Source organism: Tribolium madens, unplaced genomic scaffold (genome assembly GCF_015345945.1).
Source record: "Tribolium madens isolate multiple individuals breed KSU strain unplaced genomic scaffold, Tmad_KSU_1.1 Scaffold_91;HRSCAF=231;Tcas5.2_LG7, whole genome shotgun sequence".
NCBI classification, from domain to species: domain Eukaryota; kingdom Metazoa; phylum Arthropoda; class Insecta; order Coleoptera; family Tenebrionidae; genus Tribolium; species Tribolium madens.
This window is the reverse complement of record NW_025401063.1, coordinates 11,091,017-11,112,186: the sequence shown is the minus strand read 5'-3', so window position 1 is coordinate 11,112,186 and position 21,170 is coordinate 11,091,017. Positions and strand designations below refer to the sequence as shown.

Below are 21,170 nucleotides of genomic sequence, written 5' to 3'. Positions count from 1 at the left end.
CTTAGCGAGTACTTTAAATCTGAAGAGAACTAGTTTTAATTAAAATTTGAAAAAGTAGTGGGAATAACGAACAAACAACGAAAACACTGAAAAAACGAATACAAATGTCAGTCATGTCAGTTCAATAAACAATGTAGGTAAGTAATCAAAGAAAAACAAAAACCCCATCAGCTGTTATAACAGGAACATGTGCAAGGCTACAAACTTAAATACGAAATTCCATAGCCACCTATTATGCCAATTTAAATTAAATCTACTTTATTTATAAATCTCTAAATATTATCATTGCAAGGAAACTTTATATTAAGCTTTTGCATTTTCATCTCATTCGAGTCTAACTTAAAAAAATATAAACGTAAATGAACAGTGTAATTTGACTAGAATAACTTCTTATTTTTTATATTAGGTAATTATGAGATTAGTTAAAATGCTTAATATTAGAAACAGGTTAACCTTCAACTGCTGAAATTGTAGTAAACTTTAGCTTTAACACGTATGTTTGTGAAATGCAATTAATTCGTTTGTTGCTGGAGTGTTTAGACCCTGCGGGGTGTCCCAACGTTGGTTTAAAAATGTTGAAGTAAATTTGTTAAACATATACCGAGAAGGGTACAAAGAGGTCATCACATTGAAATTCTCCCCATAAATAAGACTTCTGTATGAAACCCGAATGTGAGATGTACAAAATGAAATTAAACGCCATATATTCGGCATAAAGCGCCATTGTTAAAGCACATAACACGAGACAGGCGGAATAGTACAGTAAAATAAAAACATATTGCGCTAATATTAGCTGTAAATGTGGCCATTATCCATTCAAAGTATCGCGCGATCCCTGCCGGACAAGCTCGTAAATTCCTCTTCGTGTCCCGATTTTGATCCGCCCCAAGGAGCGAAAAATATTGAGATCACTGTTCGCATTATAAGTACACACCAAAACACAAAGCTTTCATTATGCTGACTTTTAAAGTAGAAACAACGAAAATTAAACAACAAAGGTCGACGTTCCATCCGATTTCCATCCCGTTTAGTTGAACGTAAACGAATCAAATTAAAAAGCCGGGACGCTTATAAAATGACATTACTGACCATGCAAAGCAAGCGCACCTTTGTGAACGAGGCAGCTTGTCTGGCAAATTAAATTTTCGTGTCCCCGCATGCCCACTCTTTGACTTGCAATTGTTGGATGGATTCAGAGGGCCACTCATCAAGGAAGCGTGCAATAATTCCGGACGAAACGAATCCACTTCACTGTAACTTGCAATTCCAGGATCATTATTTTTGAATCCTTGACCCCTTGCAATTTGCGTAGCGCTGAAGGACTTCGATTGCCCGGAAAATTAACACAACATCAGGTTCTTCAACTTTAGACCGAGTTCAACAAAACAATATTTTTTATGTTGTTTTACAATAATACACTTTATAATAGAAATTGCTTTCACAGTCAACCAACAATATTTATTCCGTGCGACACAAAAATTTCGTTCATAATTACTAGAACTTATTTTTATTAGAAGATAGTGTACATAAAAAAGCTGCATAATTTCCATATAAAATTTCCCTGGAAAAGGGAAAACTCAGACCGACTGAGTAAATATTGTGTTAGCGCGAGCTATTAAATTTTTGTACCATGAAAACGAAACTTTGCATCTCGAGAAAAATGAGTGGGTTAAAGTGTATAATAAATTCTTGACATTTTGTAGGAAGGAAGATGAAGGAGCCCATTTAAGTTTAAATTTGCTTTATAATTTGTGGGCGCTCGTTAAATTAAGAAATGTAAAATTTTTACTATGTGTATGAAACTTACATTAAATTGAACAATTAAGAAACTGAAAGTGGCCATGAATAATTTTTTTACTAACGAGATATACTATGGATTTGCTTGAGTCATCAGCCACTGGGTGATTAAAATAATAATAAAATCTCTGCTTAAACGCTTTCGTGACATGTTTTTGAAATTTTACTACCTTTTTACTCACCGCGACAAGATGTAAAAGCACTGGAGGGTAAGTAATAAATCTTATCTAACATTGCCAGGAAGGAATTGTGCTGGATAAGTAGATAAAGTTATCTTTGTAAAATGCAAATATCGGGATTACCCCTAAATAACAAATTCTTTTCAAGCTACTTCTTGCAATTTTGTACTATTTTGCAACACTACATACCTGAATCTTAAATCTACACCAAAAACAAGCTGTTTGCAATTGAAGCACCTCAATGCACTAAAATAAACAACTTCAGGAGACGAAACCTGTAAAATGTTATAAAAACTCAATTGTTTTTTAAACAAAAGAACTTAAAAATTCTCAAATTCAAATTCCAGACTTTCAACCCCTGTCATTTTTTTCTTGATTTTGGACTTACGTAAAATAATTTTTCTCTGCTTTTTAAATATTGGCGGTTTAATTTTTCTGCCAATGCCAAAAATGTTTGTGAAAAACACAATTTTGATAAATAGCAACTCAAAGAAACAGCTTTAAGATAAAAAACAAAGTCATTTTTAACAAGAACTATCATCACAATTAATTGTAAAAGTGACATATAGTTGTCAAATAAATAAAACCGCCAATGTGATAGGACTTAAAAAGCAGAGAAAAATTATTCAAAGTCCAAAATCAAGAGAAAAATTAACTTTTCTTTTCACTGAATCAGAATAATGAAGTTCTAACTACGGATTTGCTCGTTTTAGGTGAAGCAAAAAATATTTTCCTTTACAGTTTTGGCGTAAAATGAAAGATAAAAAAAAAATTCTCTTGTAAGCTCAATCCAGAGACATGCTGTATATGTTATTGTTGTAGGAGGCTAGAAAAATATTCAACCAGTTCCAACGTCTAATCATTTTGTATCTTTTTTCGGTTACTTAGAAAATCAGTTGGTAACTGCTTATTCATGAATAAAATAGTGATTAAAAAACAAAACACAATGTATTGTGTTGAATACGGCTAGGGTGAACATCAGAAATACAACATTTTCAATACCTACAAGCTGTTTTGAAGTAAATTTAATTTTATTGTAATATTTAGATAAAGGGAAAATGTTTATTATAATATATTGTTGACAGTGTAATAATAATAATTGGTGTCAGGTCGTTTTATTTAAATCACGATAAAATATATTTTCACACATAATATTGTTTCTAATTAACAATTTAAATGCATGTAGTTGCCAAAAATTGCCATCTGAGACCTTTACAGCTTGTATAGTGCCAGTCCATTATCAACACAGTTCATCCGAAAATTCCATTATTTCGTGCAAAGATCCGTGTTTAGCATTTCCGCTACTTTCGTAGTTTAAAGTTAAGCGTATTTAATGCAAGTGTCGCTCGAGAACAACCGTATCTTAGAAGATTATAACCCCATGTTGTACCGCCCGTCAGGCCAAACCGAAGTTCTCACAGCAAGCATCCGCTGCGGTTATGTAATTACTTATTCCAAGTGCTAAACGACTTGGCAAATAACTTGTTACTTCCTCGCCCCTTTTCGGAACGAGCTTGCTTCCTTTTTTCCCATACAATTCGTAATTACATTAAACCGTTACAAAATGAAACAAACAATGTGAGAAAATTCCGCCGCCATAAATCCTCCAGCGCAAAAAGAAAGTTAATTAAAATTAAGGAAAAGTTGCAGTTGAAAACCCTTAAAGGAGATAATTTTCTGTTCAATGTTTTAAAACAGGAAAATTTCATTATTGTTTTATTAGCGCTTCAGCTTCGCAATCTATCTCGCTTAATGTTATAATCTTTCAAGGATTCTTAGCCCCAACATTCCAAGTTTACACAAACTGAAAACTAGTTGTATACATCTTGCAATGCAAAAGCTTTCAATTGAAAACATTTCTGGTTTGATTTCAGACGCCCCCGTGTGCAAACAGGACCGAGAAGAGTTATATGGCGCGTTGAAGCAAGAGACCGTGACTTTGCGCTGTCAGGTCGACGCCAATCCTGCCATAGTGACCTTCCACTGGACGTTCAACAACTCCGGGGACCTGACCGAAGTTCCGGCCAACAGGTTCACAAACGAGCTCTCTTCCTCCCGACTCAACTATACGCCTGTCTCGGACCTGGACTACGGCACACTCCTGTGTTGGGGTGACAACGATGTGGGTCACCAGAAGGTCCCCTGCGTCTTCCAAGTAGTCATAGCGGGTAACATTCGCAAATATTTTCTCTCCTGCAAATAAAAACACAATAATGTTGCCTATGATAACATAAATTGCAATAAGCTCCGCAGTCGTACATTTTCATAAGCTGCCATGAATTTTCGCCCAAATAATATTTCGAAATAGCAGCGTTTCGAGTGTAAAAACCCGACTCGAGAAATATAAAAGGCTCATTTATACATAAAACATTCCTGTCCGGCCTCTTCTTTGTTTTTCATTCGACGCCCCGTTATTATTACACCTCAAATCGGAATATCAAACCGTGTAAACACAATTCTTTGTTTCTTATCAAAGAGGAGGCAGAAGACCCAAAATCCGGCCAAACACCGGAAGTATGGACATTCGTAACTGTAATTAAAAAAGATTGAGGAGTAAACTGTCAAATGGAAATAAAAATCAGGTTGAACTATTTTATTTTTTGTTCGCTTTGTGCACTATGTTTCTATTGATTTCATTTTGTGAATCTACAGGATTTACATTCACCCCGAATATAAATATGTACACTGGCGGACACGGAATTTTGGACGATTTGTCATTCGACTGACATAAAGATGTAAAACGGACCTTAAGAACTAACCTCACTTTCGGTTTTGTAATTTTTATCCTGAGAGCAAGAGAAAAAATGACAACAAAATAATCAAAAAAAAAATAATTTATTAAACTTATATAAAAACACGTTTTGCTGGCATTAAAAAATAAATTTCAACTAAAACTTTCAAATTTTAGTTTCAAAAGTCAATCATAATGACAATAAAGCGTGGCTTACATTGACATTTTCTGCACTGTCACAAATTTGATGTCCAAAATTCCGTGTCCGCCAATGGATTAATAAATGTCGGATCGTTTTAAAAGTCGATTTTTGGTAAAATAAATATGAGAATTTAATATATAAGGCCGGGTTCGACTAAGGCCGCGTTTTAATTAGAGCCAAGTGCGGAAGTGAGACATTAAGTAACTCAATCGAGTGCCCCTTCTTGGACTGAGAAATCGTCCAACATTACGCCACCTGCAGCAATTTCGTTTGCTTTATAAAGTAATTATATCACTTGCACGAAGGCTTGGCTCTTATTAATTTCAAACGGGCCATAGAACGTTCACACGTCTCGAACTTTGAGTTTCAGAACTTTATATGGGGCACATTAAAGGAAAGAAATGGACCCCATCATGTGTAATGAGATCGTAGGTTCGGCGAAATTGTTTTACACTAAGGAAGGAATGAGAACGAAAATTTTAGCATATGAGTGAAGTGGAAGAGAAATGGGCAAACGACGTGCGAAAAAATTCAAATTCATATCTAGATCAAAGAAAATGCTGCGTTGTACAAGTCGTGTATGTCAAGTGCTTGTGTTACGTGTTCCACTCTTATCATCTAAACGGATTTGCCCTTGTTTCACATAAATAAATTATTATTGCAATTATTATTTGATTCGTATGGATCCGTTGACGTTAGCAATTAGCCTTGAGAACTTGATTCTTTGCATTTTTATAGGTTACAAACTTGATTAGAAATATAGGGTGGTTGCTTTGTTCAAGAGAGTACCGATTTATGAATAATTATTTATGAAGAACGATTTCAGTTAAATAGCTGCCCCGGCTGACTTGGCAGTAGCCCATTCTCTTGACCCAATTTTCCAATACATTGTTGATTACACAGGTCAACAAGGGTTCGGTAACGTTGATGACAATTTGGTCAATAGTATTTTTTTTAGTTTCTAAATAACAAAATACATTTAATTTTTTGATAACACGTACCGGTTATTTGTTGCATTTTTTACCAATAATTTAATTAATACATTTTCTGCACTCCCACTTGGATTTTTTTCTAATAAATCTGGGGCCTGTTAGTGACGAATAAGAAGAGCGGTTTCACCAAGACATCAGAAAGATGAAAGAACGCTGTCAAGGCCGCTGGAACCCTTCCATGATAGGCGATTACTGTAGCTTTTTTAAAACGCGACAGTAACGTACCTAACAAAAAAAAATGTTGAGATTTCACTCTTTTATTGTAATATAAAGTTATATGCTCATAATAATTAATAATAATTTAATTTATTTTAATAAATTAAATAGTGGAATTATTTTCTGTACTATTTTGCTTTAACATGGGTGTCAGAACGAAGGTGGTAACATACGAATGATACGTGATGAAACATTTTTGTGAAAATTTTCGCAATCAGAGTGAAAAAGGTGAAGGTACTCGTAGTTTAATCAATGAAACGAAAATTTGTTCAAATTTGTTGACCAGTGTTATTTGTCCCTATTTCACGAATAGCTCGATGGATGTTTTCTTTAACTGTCAATGGTTTGTGGATCGTTGGAGTATCTTTAACAATTTTCCATAAAAAATGTCAAATCGCAATTCGACCAAAAATTTTTTTCTCAACTTTCGCACAGTTTTTGCAGCACAGCTCTCATTTTGAATATCATTTTTCAATATTTCCCAGCGTTGTTCAAACGTAAAACAATTTTTTTATTAAACCGGAGGTTTGACACTATAACATGTCAATATGTCAGGCGTGTCAGAGTTGCTAATGTGAAAATAACACGCACTTCAAAAAGAAACTAGAAAATGGCCCACATTATGCGTTTTGAGCTATTCCGGCGCATTCACCATTTTCACATGCAAGTCAAAAATTACCAATTTTATTGTTATAAATTATAACCAGTTAATCTCAAGAGTTCATTTAGAAGACAAAATATTTGTTATTTTTAGAAATAATGAAATAATGAAACAAATTAAAATTAAATAATAATAAATAATAGTAGATTATGTTATTAGGAGTAAAAGTGGCGAAGGTGAACGATCATTTTGCCGAACGGAGTGAGGTAAGTGGATTTAGCTGAGCCACATAAACTCACTTTTACTCCAAATAACATATACTATTTTATCTGCAAACGATTCAGATGGAGAGAAAAGAGCAACACACCAATAATCAAGTAAATCACCTCAATAATCAGGACGCTTTGCAATAAAATCATAACAAACATCATGCGTCAGTTTCGGAATTTGTGTTGAGATTTCGAAAGTGTTGATTGATTTAACTGGTGAATAACTGGTGTAGTTTATAGTGCAAAATGTCGAATGCTGATACTGCCTTGTACCTCCCCAGAAAATGCTGAAAAAGCGAAAGAGACAAGAAAGAGCCAACAGTGGTAAATATCAAAGTAAGTGTCAAGTAAAAGTGAAAACGCCTAGGCGTAAAAACAGTGTTTTTACTCCATGTCTGAAAAGTAAAACTTTTACCTGTATCATTTAGTCATAAAAGTGGTCACTTTTGTGACGTTTGCAGATAAAAGATTTTTATTTCCTTCCTATTTTCCGATTATTTACTTGGTTTTACCAACATTCGAATTCTATTTTATATGAAAAGTAAAAAAAAATACTTATACAACAAATAAAAAATCTTCCAACCTGAACTTATAACAAATATTATAAATCGTTAGCGCACTTTGAAAATCGATTACGGCAATTCCTTGCAGACAAACACGATGACCAAACAAGCTAACATTAAATTATATGCTTGAATGCCAACTAAGCAAATTTACAATCAAAGCTTAGTGGATTTGCTTGAAAGCTGAAACTGCGCTCACATTAGAACTCAAGATGCTTTTAATTCAAAGCTGCATTCATATGAAAAATACTTTTTTTTGAATATTGATAGCTTAAATCGAGATTTGTTCAATTTAATTAAAGCAAGGTACATAGCGGTCACTGAAAAAAAATCTCTAAAAAAATATTTCTGTTCCACGTTCGAATTTCCTTATGTACCTAGTTGAATCGACCCAACTCATTAAAAAAAAATACGTTTCCGCCTCGGTTTGAATTGATGAAAACAATCAATTCCGGGCTATATATCTCGACACAATGAGTAGTGCAAAAGGGTTTATCCTCATTACCACCGGGTGTTTAGCGAGCTGAGCTTTTGTGGGCCAGTTGTCTGCGCCAATTATGCATTTAACCTCCAAGTTCCCGTCGATTCAGGCAATAATAGATATAGATGTCGAGGCGAGCGAAGTGCAACCAATACAACTCCATTATGGTATTGAAGCCGGCGTTCTATCAGCGTCATTAGGAGCGGCGAGGCCTCACGGCCCTTCCTGTTTAGTATGCGCGTGGAATAGCGGTTGGCGTGACGGCAACGACACAAATGAACTAATCGATCACAATTAAATGTGTGGGACACAACTGCTGTTTTTACAAATCGAGACACAAATCTTTCTCGAGGCGGTGGGCTTTGCACAACTCGTGGATGGAATCCGAATGCGATAGGCGCGAATTACCTACCAATAACGCGAGATCGGTTTAAATAAATGATGACTTCTTTGAAATGCGGAGCTGAAAGATGCGAGAAATGGCGGGAAGGGGATTTGTCAAAAGTTCTTAGTCGGATATGAACGCACATGTCGACAAAATCGAACAATATTTTTAGCTTTAGATTTTTTCTTCAAAGTGTTCTCATTAGTTCTGTTAAACGTTTTATTTTTGTCTGCTTTTAGTAATAAATAATCACAGGGCGACAAAAAAAAGTCATATCGTGACAACTTGACAAGTTTTACATCATTTTGTTCGTCTCAGTGAGACAAATCAAATGCACTAAAAAAAATTTAAAAAGTCCACACACTTCTCATTAGTTCTGTTAAACGTTTTATTTTTGTCTGCTTTTAGTAATAAATAATCACAGGGCGACAAAAAAAAGTCATATCGTGACAACTTGACAAGTTTTACATCATTTTGTTCGTCTCAGTGAGACAAATCAAATGCACTAAAAAAAATTTAAAAAGTCCACACACTTTGAACAAAATATTTTTTTTCTAATTTAAATGAATTTAAAATACTTTAACTTTAAAAAATAATCATTACTCAATAACTATTAGGCCGATTTGCTTCAAATAAAGACCATTCTAAAGGGATTTGAAATTGAATATTAGCAAACTTTTCTTCGAACAGTGTTCGAAGAAGTACGAAGTAAATCAAAATAAACTAAGAAAAACCCTAAGAGTAATTTTTTCATCATTACCATCGTGTAGAGCATCTCTTTATTAGTTGTAATCCAAATTTTCAAAAAAATATACCGAGTAGTTTTTAAGATATGATTTTTTGAAGTTATGGTTTGCTAATCAAGCATTGCTCCATATAAGAGAGGAGAAATGCATATTAATCTAACCTAAAATTGCATTTTTATTAAAGTATTTTTTAAGACTCTTCTTTTGCTTAAAAATGGTAAAAATGGTGCACCTTCTTTGTTCTAATTAGAATAAACAAAAACTGTTTGTTTACTTAAAACAAATAAAGAGTACATGCGTACTAATTAAAGCAAATAAAAAGTTTTTTTGTTGTAAAAATGACCACTGATCATTGAGCAAAGAGGATCTAGAAGTTTAAGGCACGAGCCTTAAATATAAGAGCAAATCTTTTTTAATCAAATCACTTTCCATTCAGATTTCGACTTGTTCACTTTGTTCTAGTTTTCTGAACTTTTTTTGAAAATGTTCTGAGCAAATGCTTTCTCATCATATTGCAAATGCAATAAGTCACCTGACTTATTTTGTTGGTACATTCTTCGATTAGCTTCAATTAGCTTGTAGGCAGTAGTTGTTGTAATGACAGTTGCACACGAAGCAACTGACTTATTGTATTCAACATCAGTAGAAAGTGACGAAAAAGCATTTGCTGAGAACATTTTCAAAAAAAAGTTCAGAAAGCTAGAACAAAGTGAACAGGTTGGAATCTGAAAGGAAAGTCATTTAATTTGAAAAAGATTTGTTCTTATATTTAAAGCTTATTGTTTTAAACTTCTAGATCCTTTTTGCTCAATGATCAGTGATCATTTTTAGAACAAAAAACTCTTTATTTGCTTTAATTAGAACGCAGGTACTCTTTGTTTGTTTTAAGTAAAGAAACAGTTTTTTGTTTATTCTAATTAGAACAAAGAAGGTACAATTGACCATTTTTAAGCCAAAGAAGAGTCTTAAAACAAATACTTTTATAAAAATGCAATTTTAAGTAAGATTAACATGCATATCTCCTATATGGCGCAATACCTCAATAGCAAACCTTAACTTCAAAAAATCATATATTAAAAACTACTCGGTATATTATTTTAAAACTTTGGATTCTTACTATTAATGTTCTACATGATAGTGACGAAGAAAAAAAAATTACTCGTAGGGTTTTTCTTAGATTACTTCGATTTACTTCGAACTTCTTCGAACACTGTTCGCCAATATTCAATTTCAAATTTTATATCATTCTAAAGGGCAAGGCCATCCCTTTAGAATGGTCTTTATTTGAAGGAAATCGGCCTAATAGTTATTGAGTAATGATTTTTTAAAAGTTAAAGTATTTTAAATTTATTTAAATTAGAAAAAAAATATTTTGTTCAAAGTGTGTGGACTTTACAAATTTTTTTTAGTGCATTTGATTTGACTCACTGAGACGAACAAAATGATATAAAATTTGTCAAGTTGTCACGACATGACTTTTTTGTCACCCTGTGTAATACCTTTTTTAAGATAAAAAAAAAAAAACATTGATTTATCCTTTTATTTTTTATTCTTATTGTATGTAGATACAAATTGAAAATTTATCACGAAATATATTTCAAAAACATATACTTACCTAAAAGTTTTGCCTGACACCTAACAGAATGAAAAATTAATATTTATATAAAATGATTGCAATTTCTAATCGTTTGTTATTTTGAAAAGTTTTGCACAACAGACTGCAGAATGCGCCTGACAATCACCAAAAAACAACTTTGGATTGCTGTCATTTTACTAGATTCTGAGAAAATTATTCGCATCTCAACAAACTGATTTTTGATTATCTTGACATATTATAAAATGTATTGGAAACTAATGGTCGTAGCTCATCCGAATTACCTAAATGTGTTTATAAACTACTTTGGTTAGCTATCTATAAAATCGGCTTATCACTTAAAAACTAGTTGTAAAGTAATTTGTTTGCATGATGTTATTATTGTACGATTTTATGTATAGAGAACGTAAAATAACTTTCTGAAATTTGTAGAACGAGGTACAATTATACCACGAAAATGTCTCTTACTTTTTTTAAACAATTAAAGTACGTTTTCTAAATGCAATTAGAGCTTCAAGTGTCTTACTACATGTTTATTTGTGTAAGTATATCACTGCAACATTATCTTTCATAATATAAGCAGTAGGATTATAATGCAAGATCACTAGTGATCCTGTTATTCATCTTGGTCAACCCTAGATATCTCTGTGTCTTCATCCTTCGTATTCCCTCTCTTTACCCTCTCCAAGTAAAACTTAAATTTTTCGCAATCATGGAATTACTTCCTTAATGAAAGGATGTTAAATGAGCGGCAATTAGCATCCGCCATACCTTTTTTGGTGAATTTCCTTTCGCACTTAGCTGATTAGACCCAAGAAATATCAAGCTCGTTAGTCGTAATTTAAATTCGTTTGAAGTTGTCATCGACATATCGGATTTATCTGGTTGCAGGTCGGCCGTCGCAGTTACAAAATTGCACCGTATCGAACCAGTCCTCGGACTCGCTCCAAGTGGATTGTACGGAAGGCTTCGATGGCGGACTTCCTCAGAACTTCTTCATGGAGATTTTGGAACTGCCGGCACTTCGCACCCGACTGAACGTCACTAGTTACCGGACTCCTCCGACGTTTTTCGCCGACGGCCTCGATCCGGGAATGAGCTATCGGATCATGCTTTACGCCGTGAATGCCAAGGGAAGGAGCGAAGCCACCATTATTGACCCCGTCACGTTCAAAGGTGTCGCCAAATTACAGGGTGAGTTTCAATAGTCAAAAGGTTATTATTAAACTTTCCGCTTTGACGGTTAAGAATTCAATAGAAGTTCCTCCGGGAAAGTTTGCCACTTTAATAACGATGAATAAATAATACGACAGGCGCGAGTAAAAAATCGCAAAAAGCGAACAGAATTTTCATCCAACAAACATCGATTTAATGGATAAACATGCAGTTTGTATTCACAAAATTAACTCAATAGGGAAAGGTGAATTATTCCATTTGAATAATCAAATATCCATGATGTATAATTAACAAAATACATGGTTTATTTTTTCCAGAGCCAAGTTTGTACATTTTTATTAATTGGGGTAATAATAATAATTGGAGTAATTGCGCTAAAATTGCTTACCATATATACGAGACAATGAAACGACCGTTAGTGAAATTTTGACTAAACCTCAAACTGTAAAAAGCGAGATAAAAAAGCGCAATAGCAAGCTTAACGGTTCTTGCAGGATTATATTAATCAACATTCATTATCAAGGCGGTTTGAGATGCAGAGGCGTACGTGCTGACAATAAAGAGGAGTTTTTCAACAAGAACAACGGATTTCAATCTTAATAAATCAAATCCAATTTAAGTTTTTATTCCAGAATTTTAGTTTTAAATAACACTTTTTTATCACAAAATAATTTGAAGCAATAAAAAGCTTCGAAACATTTATTTTAAGTAAAACCTGTACATTCAATTATTTCAGATCTTAGCGTTGGTAAAAGCTATATTATTACTCAATAATGCTATTGCACAGTAAGATTTCTAAGGTATGGTCAATACTTTTACAATTCGAATGTAAAATGCAGTTCGAATGTGAATTGGATTTGCCGATCCGAAACGGATTCGACCTAAATAAATCTCACTAAAATTGGTTTTGAAACAGATTTGCACAAAAAAAATGTCATGAACTGAAATCATGTAAAACGCTCTGCTTTGCAATAAATTTTAGGCTTTAAGTTTCGATTTTATTTGCGTATATTTTATAAGAAGCACCCTAATTGTGTCTTGTGCATTTCCTTTGATCCACCCGATCATCCCACTTTAAAAACATAGTGTCCGCTATTGTGCAAACTCTTTGAACCCTCGGCCGCGGTCCTCCTAAAATTTAAATAGGTCTCTTCCCATTTTTGCGTATCGCAGTCCGGCATGGCTCTGTCGTTCTTCATTTCCATATTTTATTCATTCTCATGTATAATTCATTTTTGTCCCCGCCATCTTCCCGCTCCGGTGTCTTCCTGATTCCGGCGGATCGCAAACGATACACGCTCTGCCCTTTGCTCCGGAGGCTATTTCCACGAGGAATCCCAATGCAACCCGCTAACTATAAGCGCTTTTTATCAAGACTTTACCAAACGGAGATGCATGAAAATCTCTCTAATAAAACGGCTGTTATCAACGACAGTTTCGTGTCTTACATCGTGATATCGAAACGCAACAATACCCACAGCCAATTACAGTCGAACGTCACGTAGAGAGACCCTCGGAGGGCAACGCTGGACCGGATGGCCGACTTCAGCCGGAATTCCACATAAAATTCAATGAAAAGAGAGCAAGTCAAAGAGATCACAGCAATTCGATAAATGATTGAAAAGAGTGGGGAGAAGAGGAAGGGAGTGCCATTAGCCAATAGTAACAATTTTTCCCCCACTATTAGGTCACTTTCACGACAATAAATAGATGGACTAAAATGAAATTTGTCAGTGCCTGCTATACATTACTTTTAATTTAAAAACACCAACACCAATAAATAAATATTTCATGAAAGGTTTTTAAATAAGGCCACTGAAAGTTTCTTAAATGAAAACTCCTCCTATTGTCGTTTCCTTTGACGGAAGTAGGCATGTCGCATATTTTTAATAAAAGACCTAACTTTATTAATAAGAAATTCTTTGTGACTTTTTCTTATTACGCCAAAAGTCATTATTTATATCAAAAGCGAGTACATACGTAGTAGCTCCCTCCACTAAATAAAAGACTCACATAAAACCGTACACATAAATCATTCAACACGTTTATGCAAAATTATTCTTTGGAGAATTACAAATTTATTACACCTATAAGTACAAAACTGATGTACATAATTCTGTAATATTTTATCAAAACATAAAACGCAAAACCGGATACAATAAAGAATCCTGTTGATATTTAATTATTCAACTTCTTACCTAGTTCGGTAAAAAACACTTATTTAATTACGCAATAAGAGACATAAATTTCTCAGCTACTCAATGAAAATTTATTTAATATTTTCTCAGCTAGTGGATCAGTACGGATAAATTTTAAATGCGTAAACAGTTGTCTTACATGCTCGGAACAAGCTACCAAGATTTATTTGAAATGTTGAACCAATAAGAATGAAAGCATTTTTTATCAAAAACTTTACGTTCATGTTGATAGAAGGATAAATGGTTGTTGGAAAATTTGTTTACATCCACATCTGCGTTGAAAAATATGAAAATACGTCGCTGCGATCAATACAATTTTAGCAATATTCCCAGCGCCAAATTGAAAAAGTGGAAGAGTCAATTATTAATTTTCAATTCATGTTAAAAAACTTGTTGAAAGCAATTATTTTTAAACAATTTAGTTACATCTCTTTTCACTATTATTGTAACATGTTTCCAGTAAATATAGTTTTTAAAAGCTTGTTGTTTGATGTCATCATAAGTTGTCTACACACATTTAAACCCCTTTTTATTTTGGTGGACTTCTTTAATCACACGTTACCTTCTGGCGGTTTTCCTCTTCCCCGTCAGTGCGTAATTTAGTCACCACATATAAATTAAAATTACTACCATCATAAATCTCCGTCTTTCATTGGAGTAAATTTAACTTTCAGGTTCAACGGCAAGTATGCCTGTTAGTCCCCTAATTATGGGTCTTTTGGGCACTGCCGGCGTGCTGGCGACGGGGGTCTGCCTCGTGTTGGCTGCTCTGTGTCGGAGACACTATTCCAGGCCGTGTTCGAGGCCCGAGGGGGGCACCAAGCACGTACCTATGGAAGCGGTTATTGCCGCTGACGATCTCATCGTTGACGGCTCCGTCACGGGCGTACGCACACCAGCGACTCCCGACGCGGCCATTACCGCCGAAGCCGTAAGAAACGGCACTTCCATAGAGGCCACAGATCCAGACATTATACGAAATCAATATGGTAAGGAAAAAATTGCCACAAATTCGAGTTTGTTTTTTATTCCGTTAAGTAATAATTAAACTTATGGTGCATACATTTCGTCAGTTTTTTCTTTGTGGAAATAAATGCATAAATGGGTCGAGTAATAAAACAGTAAAGTTTTGTTTGTAGCTTTATTGCGCTATTTTCTTGATAATTATTTTGAAGGTTGTAAAATAATAAAACGTAAGAGAAGGTTGTAAACTGGTGAATATTAATTTTTTATTAAAACATTAATTTTGTGGGCTGTACCTACTCACATGTAAGGGGTCAAAGTTTTAATTAAAATTTGTTAATTTGTGAAATTGTAAACCTCAACAACAATATTGATCAGAAATAAATTAAAACTTTATATTCAACAACAAAAAAATAAGCATGATATAAAAATTAAATGTCAGGGCAAATTCTCTATTAAAAATATAATATAATTAAAAAAAAACATCAAAGTTTTTTAAGCTCATAATTTTAACCAACGCAGCGACAATTCAATTATTTTACACAACCTTTTCCCAACTCCCGCTGTTTATCTACATACATTTTGCATTTCCAACATCACTCAACAAAGCGAGCAAAACGTCGGATGACTGAAATACAGCACACATTTATAAAATTTCAAATAAAACTTTTCTAAGAAATCGTAAAATTCTTACAGATTAAAACTGATCATCATTAAAATGGCCCTAAAACAGATGATCACCAATCTCTCAAACATTAAACAATCAATTTATAAAATATTTCGAGTTTACTACTTCACCGGAAAATTGACAACGGTTTTTATTTTCATTCTGTAATATTTAAAATTATTATTCGAGTTTGTTAATAAATACGAGACTGTTTCACCGAATGAATTATTATTTGAAAACTAACATAAATCCAGTTTAACTCAGAAATACTTTGCAATACTTTACCAATTTTAAAAGTTTTAGTAGAGTTTCTCTACGTTCTACTTGTATTCTGTTAAATAAGAGTGCAAGAAATGCAACACCAAAAAATACACATTTTACTGTTTGCAAATTACAAAAAATACATCTTATAGAGGGTTTCGAATAAAAATCGCTTTTGATTTCTAAATAACATTTCGTAAATAAACTCCTTATGCATATTTTTTGTCCATCAGAGCGTCGACCGACCCTCGGATTTATGAAAGTGTACGAACCGCCCGGGTCCAGAGAGGAAGAGGACGTCGAAGACGAAGGCGAGGAGTACGATTTCAGACACGTTGCCAAAGAAACTCACATCCCCAATCAGACCGTAAGTTGGCAAAGTTAGATTGAGACTGAATTATAGCACTGATAAGACGCTCGGTTGGCCATTGTAGGTGTACCGGAGTCTGCAAAGGCCCGGACGAAACCCCGCAAACCCCATTCCGGGCACTCAGACCTTGACGCACAAGTATCGAGGGCCCGAAGTCATTACGACGTCGAACCGAATACAGGAGAGCTGCATATAAATGTAATTGTTTTTATCATGTATTATATTAATGTATTTAAAATAAATAAAAGCGGACTTTCATGTCCTCGGAGTTTTATTTCAAAACAAAGACAATGAAAAAATATGATATGGCGAAAATAAAAACACAAACATTGAATATACACTACAGAACTCGAACTTGTTGCTGGCAGAAACAAAAACTAAAATTTATCCAAGTACTTATTACGTTTTGTAAAGCTAAAAACATTAAAACCGACTTGCAAGAATTTTCTAGGCAAAATCAAGAGATACTTCACCCTAAAGATAGAGTAAAAAATTGTATAACCACTTATCGTAGAATTCTCTTATCGTATCCACACTTGAAATATAAAAAATATTTATTTAGTAACAGTATTTTAATGATATAAAGTATAACATATATTTCAAGATGAAGTAGGTATATCTGACGTGAGCATTTATTGGTACGTCGGACAAGATTATTACACTTTTAATGTGGCTGTATTACGAGTATCTTTCAAATATTTAAATTCATTTTCCATTGAGCTTTGCTAATATAATACAATAACAGCGCGAAACATGGACCGACAAGGCCGTTAGGCCGAGTTAGTGTATATTGCGCGCCTCTATCCTATGTGTTACCTACAAAACATTACCTACGACTGCCTAATTAAAAAATTAATTAATTTTTAAACTAAATTTAATAGAATCGTTATTTATTACAACTTCTTGTACTTAGTCTGTCATCAACAACTTGATAAAATAACCTTGAGTTTTCACAGAATGTTGAAAGTAAAGTTAAATTGTCTCTAAATTATTTAGGTTATTGTATTTAACACTTGTTAAAGTGAATTAGAGCGCAAGTTTACATTAAATAATGACGTAAATCCAAATGATCTCCCATATAAATGCCGCATTCAATATTTAAGTGTATTTTGAGATAAAACTTCCAACATTTTAGCGAAGCTATCAATATTTTATTATTCCAAGAAAAGCATAAACTTTATTGCACTTGTGCAATTTTTCGCGATTCGACTGACGTAACTTTACTGCTCGCATGTAAATCTATAATTACGGTTTTTTGTGTATTGTGATTATTACATTGCTCGCTTTGCTTCCGTATATATTGTACTTGTATATACAGTAAAAATATTTATACGTTATAAAATGCAACGTTTTCGTAGACATACATAAATTTGCTAACTTTACAGCTTCCTGTATAACTTCTCACAATTCAACTTTATTCCCGATTCTATACTTACACTATAACATTACCTTAGCACATTTGAATGGCTTCGAGTGACGCAAAAAGAGGCGAATAAGCTATTAAATACAATGACCCGGCGCATCCACCATTTTTTGAATTTGGCAATTGTAGTTTCAAACAACACAAAACAATTAGAGTGCATTCATAAAGCGTGAGTAGTGTAAAAAATGGTTATTTTAATGCTGCACGCCATCCGATCGCGGGTATTATGTATGAGGGTCCTTTATGCCTGCCTCCATATTTGTACCGTTGCTTTCGATAAAGTGGACTCTACAAGAGTTACTTTGTGTTTTTATGTTATCATTTGATCGCACACGTTGCGGTTTCTTGTTTTATAGCATTCCTTTTACGCGTGGATGCAGCTCGCCATTGTATATATTAGAAAGGCTCACCCGCCTTTATTCGTTTTTGGCCAATATTAGACTGCGTCAAGAAAAAAATACCGATATTGAAATAAATTGTCGCTTTACCGCACAAAAAACTTGTGTCAATATCCACATTAAAATTGATGAACGTCTCTGCTTTTAACGCGATAAGACCGCGATCATATTGCTCACGTACATTCTTTCAGAATAAGTGGTTTACCTTCGCTCGAGTCATTCCATTTACATACGTGATGTAATAAAACCCATTTCCCGGTCCCTTTAGAAGTTTTGTTTTCGAAAGAGGTGTGCGTGGACAAACTTAAACAGTTTTGCCTACAAGTCTAAAAAAGTTTACATGTAGATATAAAAATTGTCAATAGGAAAAACTAATTGAGATGATTACAGAATCACTTCACCAAAAACCGTATTTTCCACAAACGTAATTTCAGTTTATATACAGTTGTGGTTAAGTTACACAAGTGCAAAGAGAAACGTGTGAAGGAAACCGTAATAAAGTGTCAGTACTGCAGTCGCAGAGCTTTAATACATTCACAATTTAGGTTTCTAAAAAAGTATGTAGTTAAGAAATATTAAGACAATTTCACAGTATTAAGAGTACTCGTAATTAGTTTCTTTAATCCATAGATACATACATAATTACTTTCTACAACAAATTTATTTCCCATTGAATTTCTTTCAAATTAACACAAAATTTGATATGTCTGTGATAGCACAAAAGGTTTTGCAAATATGTCACAATCACAAATATCTACTTTTTTTATAGAAAACAATATGTATTATAACTAAACCCTAGTGACAAATTAAAGAAAAAAGAAAACCTATTAATTGAAAAAGAAAAAAGTTATAAAAGTGACTATTTATACGTTTGAAACAAGATAGAAGCCTCAGTTAGCCCATTTTCTCACCAATCCAGTGTAGGTACACTTAAATTAGTCTCTTTGTAATCTATCACAAAAGTTCTTTTCATTTTTCTCTGAAAATAGTCCACGGTATTTGATTTCCCGAATCCATTGTGTCTGTCTGTTTGCTTCAAACACACATAACTTTCGATTTCCTTTGCTTCGACGTTATCTTTGTTTACTTGTTTATGATTGTTTGTATGCTCAAATATGATTATTTACGGCTTTTCATTAATTCCAGTCTTTCTTTAGCAGATGTGAAAATTGTACGAAACGGACGCGCAATCACACCCGCCACATGTGAGAGCTTAAATATTTTTATATTTCTGTCATCCGAGCGCATTTGTGTGTGTGTTTAATCCATCCCCGTCATAAAGTCGATGGAATTGAAATTTAAATTAAAAAAAGCTCGCGTATTAATCCGGTCGAATTCCGGCGTTATCCTTTAAACGTTCGGCCGCTTGAGCACTTCTCTGAAATCTATTTGTCGACATTGTGCGTCGCATAACTTATTAAGACGTCCTCGAAGAGGAAGCGCTTTACATAAGCGCGTGAATGCGAAAAAAACGGAACAAATATTTAAAAAGGGAAGTTATAAGCAAATTTCGTTCTTTCATGAGGGTTTCGACTAAAACGAGGTATTCATCTTGGCCAGATTGGACTTATCTGATGCGGAAGCGTGTAATCAAATTCAATTTCAGGCCTGAACTGGAGAAGCCAAAGGGTGACACCGATAATCTCTAGTTCTGTTAACACTAAGATGTTCGCTTGAATATTTACTTTCGTCTCTTTCGAAGAGGCTTTTAACTCGGAATATCGACCCCGTCAACTCGAAAAACAACATTGTTGCTCTAACTAGATAAAAAAAAAAATTGTCTTCATAAATCATAAAAATGCCATCGCAAATGTTAATATTTCATACTTTAAACAAAGCATGCAGGAATGTATTTGTGTGGTTGGATCTTCGCCGCAATTTCCAGGACCGTATTAATCTCAAGAGGGAGACACACTCATTTTAACTCCATAATAAAAGCAAATTAACTTTTGCTCGTATACACCCATAATTTGACCTAATGAGGCTTAGAAAGATTTATTCTCCAACATTAAAATGTCAATAATTATTCATGTTATTAGCCTATTTAAACTCGGGCGATCATTATGCAGTTCACTTAATAGGGGATTAAAAAGATCAATAATGTTTAAGTATTTAAGGAGCCTAATCACCATCAATTTTTCCAAAATAATAGACTCAAAAATAATTTTTATTGAGATAACAAAATCATAAAAAAACTCAACCTTGTAATCTACAAAAAAAAAGCACAAAAACCGATTTTTTGATTAAAAACATACCCAAATCGTAAATATTTTCCAAAGAAAAGATAAAAAACATCTACATCCATCATTCACCAAAAATATTATCGTAATTTAACTATGTATGTACATATCTTTATTATAAAATTAATTGTGTTTCACTTCACTTCAACATTTAAATTTATAAACAAACTTTGCATGTTTACTTTTTTATTGTAATCGGCTGGAATTTGACCTACCCAAATTTTTACAAAAATCGGTCGTAAAGACCAAAAATCGGCCGTAAAGCGGCCTCAAAATTATACGGTTGAATTCATGGGGATAAAAATTATCTAGAATGTGACACTGACGCAAACGCTAGGTTTGCTACTCGGATTTCCAAGGTCGCCGTCGTAAGGATGTTTTCTAGATAAGTGGGATAAGGAAAGTTGTGTGATGTTCACACCAGATTCTTTATTTTTACAAAACCTATGTTTTTGTATTAGTACGCTCAAAAAATAGCTACTTTACAGACTTATTTTAAGTCTTTAAAATGGGTCTTCCTCGGAGTCAGTAATAAATAATAAAATTCCTAAATACCTAAAATGCAGTTTTTGCGGACGACGAAAAAAACATGTGCTATAATTTTGGTGGCATGGTAATTAAAATCCGAAGCTCACTATTTTCTAAAAATATTTGTTCTGAACACATCATTAATAACACATAATAGGAGGTTTGAATGTGTTTTTGGTAGCTTTAACAA

At 33.7% G+C, this 21,170-nt stretch overlaps 1 protein-coding gene across 1 annotated transcript in view; it reads left to right on the top strand.

The window, feature by feature from the left end:
* LOC123011527 (hemicentin-2) overlaps positions 1-16,653 on the top strand; it is a 125,428-nt gene extending 108,775 nt beyond the window's left edge. Inside the window, exons 10-14 of the mRNA XM_044408995.1 lie at positions 3,851-4,144; positions 11,648-11,950; positions 14,805-15,119; positions 16,255-16,388; positions 16,456-16,653. Coding sequence (XP_044264930.1) covers positions 3,851-4,144; positions 11,648-11,950; positions 14,805-15,119; positions 16,255-16,388; positions 16,456-16,587 — 1,178 coding nt within the window. The 3' untranslated portion in view covers positions 16,588-16,653. The remainder of the gene's footprint in view (positions 1-3,850; positions 4,145-11,647; positions 11,951-14,804; positions 15,120-16,254; positions 16,389-16,455) is intronic.
* The last annotated feature ends 4,517 nt before the right edge of the window (positions 16,654-21,170 follow it).